The sequence below is a fragment of the Cannabis sativa genome, chromosome 4 (assembly GCF_029168945.1).
Source record: "Cannabis sativa cultivar Pink pepper isolate KNU-18-1 chromosome 4, ASM2916894v1, whole genome shotgun sequence".
Classification (NCBI taxonomy): domain Eukaryota; kingdom Viridiplantae; phylum Streptophyta; class Magnoliopsida; order Rosales; family Cannabaceae; genus Cannabis; species Cannabis sativa.
The window spans coordinates 63,960,711-63,965,224 of record NC_083604.1 but is presented as its reverse complement, the minus strand read 5'-3'; the positions used below and the strand labels follow the sequence as shown (position 1 = coordinate 63,965,224).

Below are 4,514 nucleotides of genomic sequence, written 5' to 3'. Positions count from 1 at the left end.
ATCTCACTAGAATTAATAGTTGTTTTCTAAGTGTTCTCGTGTTGTTGTGGTGGTTCTATACGTGGGTGTGGAAGATGGAGACTATAAATACATTTTTTTCTTCCTTCTCTATGATTGTTTTTGTGTTTTTTTTAATTCTGATTCTCCTAAAAATACATTTGACAAACTCATTAGCAAAATTTTTTTGAGGGGTGTGGTTCTTTTATATTTTTTTAAGTGGTTATATTTGCTTCATTGTTTTACATTTATTTTGTGTTATTTTAGTAGTTTTTTATTCTAATTTTTCAGGACTGGACTTGCAAATATAGCCGCTATTGTATCTAGTATTGAGGCTGTGCAGAAGATGGTTAGTTTTTTTAATCATTTTTTTCTTTTGTTTTTTTAATTTGTTTTAGTGTTGTTTTATAGTTATTATGCCATGACTATTTATTTGACGTTGATTTCTCTATTTTTGTTCCATCTTGCTGGAATTAATGATTGTTTTCAAGTGTTCTCATATTGCTGGGGTAGTTCTGTCTGTGGGTGTGCAAGATAGAGGCTTGGTATGTGATTTTCGGCATATACAGTATAAAAGAAAAAAAAAAGGAAAGACAGTATAAATGTAATTTTTACCGTGTGAGGTATAAATGTAAACCTTTACTCAAAATCTAATATTTTTGTAAGTTGCCCTAACTAAATCCATTTTCATTTGTACACTTTCGAAGTTTTGTACATCTTATTTTTAGAAAAATTATAGTTTGTCTTGGGTTAAACTTAAGGTCCAATATCAAAATTAAATACATTTCTAAATGAGAAAATTATATCGTATACCCACTTTATTTTATTTATTTATTACTTTTTACTTATATTTTTATATTCTTTAAGATATACAAACTTTTATAGATGATGTTCCAATTATAGCCCTTAGGTTGATCTAAATTTTGTGCTAGACTTTAGGGGTGTGCATAAATCGATCAAATCCAATGAAACTGTCTAATCTAATTACAATCGACCACCAAATATTGGATGTCCAATTGTGATTAGATTGGATTGGATGTTATTTTTGAATATCCAATTGGATTGGATCAGATGTTGGATGGGGTGTCCAAAAATCCAATACATCTAACATCCAATAAAACTAACTAGTATTTTCATTTAGTTTGGATGAGTAATTAGATTTTATATTGTTCTAAGTAAAATATATATGTATATATAAAAATTAACATTAAAATTTTACTCTTTTTTTCTTGGATTAGATGGATCAAATCCATTTCAATGCACACTGGACTTAAAATATTAGATGGATCCGACCCGATAAAAAAAAATACTAGGTCTAAGATATTGGCTAAACCCAAATTAAACAAATAATATATATGAAGTACATCCAACATCCATTGGATGTTGGATCGATTGGATGAATGAAAATGATTGGATCAAATCGGATGGTAAAATCTAACATCCAATATATAATTGGATCGGATCTCGATAGACCTAAAAATATTGGATGTAGTCAAATGAACACCTATTACGAAAAATATAAATAGTAAGTAAGTGCACGTAATCAAGTAGTAAACTCACACATGTGAGGTCGAACCACAGGGAATTGGATTGAATATCACTAGACTAAATTTATGATTCTATTTGGCAAACCAATATTTTTCAAGATTAAAAACAGAATGAAAATTCAAGAAGCTTATCCAATTTAGTCTTGGGGGTGGAGCAGTGGCTAAGTGTTTAGTTCACTGAAATATCGTTTATAGGTGGCTAAGTGTTTTAAGGATAAAATACATTGAAGGGTGTAACGGTAATTTAATCCCTATACAATGTAGATCATCTATAGAGGATCATTGATTATTGGGATTATAACAATTGATAACTAACAGCGTATCTATATCGTGGAACATATAGAGCGTTCTATATAACTGAGAGTGCAATTCCAAGTTCTATGAGTGGATGCAACAAGGAATTAATAAGTCAGTGAATTTACTTAGTAAATTCTGGAGCTGCTTATTGGAAGCTTAGATATATAGGCCCATGGTCCCCATACTATTTGAGACAATACTACTTGTAAGACTCAGTTAATTGATTTTGATTAATCAATTATAATTCTAAAATTAGACTATGTCTAGTTTATGAATTTTCACTAAGCAAGAGCTTAATTGTGAAGAAAGAGTTTCTAGGGTTAATTTGTTAATTAAGAGACTTTGATTAGTCTAATTAATAAATATATTAAATGACAATATTATTTAATAATTAATTTTTAATTATTAAATAATTAGAATTGACATTTAAATAGTTAAATTGAAAAATTGTCATTTTTGAGGAAATGAGATGGAAAAATGACAAAATGGCAAAATTACAAAGTGGGGCCCAATCCATATCATGGCTGGCCACTTATATGCATATTTACCATTTATTTTTTCATTATTTTAATGCCAAATAAATCTAACCTAACCCTAGGTGGTTTCCTATAAATAGGTAGTGATGGCTTCAGGAAAAAGATGATGCATCTCATTCCTTTCAGATAAAATTTGAGCCTTCTTCCTATACCCTAGCCTTCCCTTCCTCTCTTCTAAACCGAGCCTATAGTGAATGAGTGAGTGCCCACACACATCAAGTGGTATCTCAATCATAGTGTGTAAGGCTGTGAAGAATCCAGATTCAAGAGAAGGACATTCGGGCTCAGATCTTGGTGATACTCTGCTACAGAAAGGATACAAGGGTTAGATATCTGAGTGGAAGGAGACATTATATTCCGATGTAATCACTGTAAGGTTTCTTATACTTTATATGTGTTTATTTCATATCATTTTAGAATTTAATATTTAGGATGTTAAATAACATACTTGTTAGTAAATCTTAGATCCTGGTAAAACAATTCCAACACTATATTGATTGGTGGAGATGCTTGTTTTGGTGCAGGACTTTCAGTATTCTTCTTTTCTGTTGTTACCGGTGCCGGTTGATCCTGAGTCTCTTCTTCCACTGGTTGTCCCCCATCAGGCCCTTCATACTTCTTCCCGCTTCTTAGGGTAATTGCCTTGCAGTTTTCTTTTGGATTGACCTCTGTTGTACTAGGCAAGTTCCCCTGAGGACGGGTTTCTATCTGAGTTGCCAACTGCCCCATCTGAGTCTGTAAGTCTTTAATGGATGATCTAGTCTCTGTCATAAACTATAGCAATAAATCTGTCTGAAGACTAGAACTCCCATTAGAGCCTTGTTGTTGTGATTGTTGTTGGTTCTGCGTTTGGTTCTAATTTCTTTGCTGATAGAACCCACTATTCCTTCGACCCCCTCCTTGATTGAACCCAAAGTTGTTGTTTTGAGAGTAATTCCCAATGGCTTTTGCTTCATCCATTGGCAAACTATTCACATCTACCGGGCATTCCTCATAAGGATGAGGGCCTCCACAGAGCTCATAAACAACTTGAGCCTGTTTTGCCTGCACAGCTATCAATTTTGTCAGGGCCTCAACCTGGGCCGTCAGTTTTGTTATGGCATCGACCTCATGCATACCAGCCACCTTCTTTGTCTGACTTCTTTTAGTTGGCCATTGCTGATTATTCATGGCCATCTCTTCTAGCTGTTCATAGGCTTCGTTAGCACTCTTCCTCATAAATGCCCCACCAGCTGCAATATCTATAATTGTTTTAGTATTACCAACAAGACTGTTGTAGAAGTTGTGGACCAGCATCCACTTCTCAATACCATGATGAGGACACTTCCTGATGAGATCCTTGAACCTCTCCCAAGCCTCATGGAGAGATTCATTATCCAGCTGACAGAAATTATTAATTTCTCCTCGAAGCTTAGCAGACTTTGCTGGAGGAAAGAACTTAGACAGAAACTTCGTTGCCAAATCAGTCCATGTTGCTATAGAGTTCGGTGGCAGGGAGATCAACCAGCTCTTAGCTCGCTCTCTCAGCGAGAATGGAAAAAGTCTCAAACGGATGACATCATCACTAACTCCATTGACTTTGAAAGTCTGACATAACTCCATAAAGCTTGACAAGTGCAGATTGGGGTCTTCAGATGGGAGTTCACCAAACTGGACTGAAGACTGCACCATTTGGAGTATGGCAGACTTTATTTCGAAGGTATTAACATCGACGGCAGGTGGTCTTATACAAGATTGAACCCCCGTAAGAGTTGGGAGAATGTAATCTTTCAGACTGCGGCCATTTGCTTGATCTTCAACGTCACCTCCATTATTACTGTTGTTGCCTCCATTGTTACCGCCATTAGCATTCTCAGCCATGATTTCTTATGTTTTAGCAGTTGTTGAAACCCTTTCTTGCCTCTTGTTTCTTCTGTTTCTCCTACAAGTCTTCTCGATTTCAGGATCAACTGGCAATATGACACTTGTCCTTGACGTCGCATACACCTTCACTTCCTGAAATAGACAAAGAAAATATTGAAAGAAACAGGTTAGCAATTAGCAAGAAAAATAAACCAAAGTAGAATTTAATATAATCTTATGCAATATCAATCTTTCAACGATTCTCAGCAACGGTGCCAAAAACTTGTTACGAAAA

At 34.6% G+C, this 4,514-nt stretch overlaps 1 protein-coding gene and 1 non-coding gene across 2 annotated transcripts; one reads left to right on the top strand and one right to left on the bottom strand.

Moving 5' to 3' along the window:
* Positions 1-3,232: 3,232 nt before the first annotated feature.
* LOC133037064 (uncharacterized) lies at positions 3,233-4,237 on the bottom strand. Its single transcript, XM_061113873.1, has 2 exons — positions 3,798-4,237; positions 3,233-3,647 (listed from the first exon to the last, which is right to left on the bottom strand). The coding sequence occupies exons 1-2, from the start codon at positions 4,235-4,237 to the stop codon at positions 3,233-3,235; spliced, it is 855 nt and encodes a 284-aa protein (XP_060969856.1).
* Positions 3,684-3,790, top strand: LOC115715523 (small nucleolar RNA R71). Its single transcript, XR_004011390.2, has one exon. It is a non-coding gene; the product is annotated as a small nucleolar RNA R71 (small nucleolar RNA).
* Positions 4,238-4,514: the final 277 nt, after the last annotated feature.

Excerpts from the sequence above, each read along its gene's own strand:
- LOC133037064 (XM_061113873.1), bottom strand. The coding sequence starts at position 4,237 with ATGGCTGAGAATGCTAATGGCGGTAACAATGGAGGCAACAACAGTAAT. Across the intron at positions 3,648-3,797 it reads AAGTTCTTTCCTCCAGCAAA|TCTTGTTGGTAATACTAAAA; the intron begins GTCTGCTAAGCT and ends CTTCTACAACAG.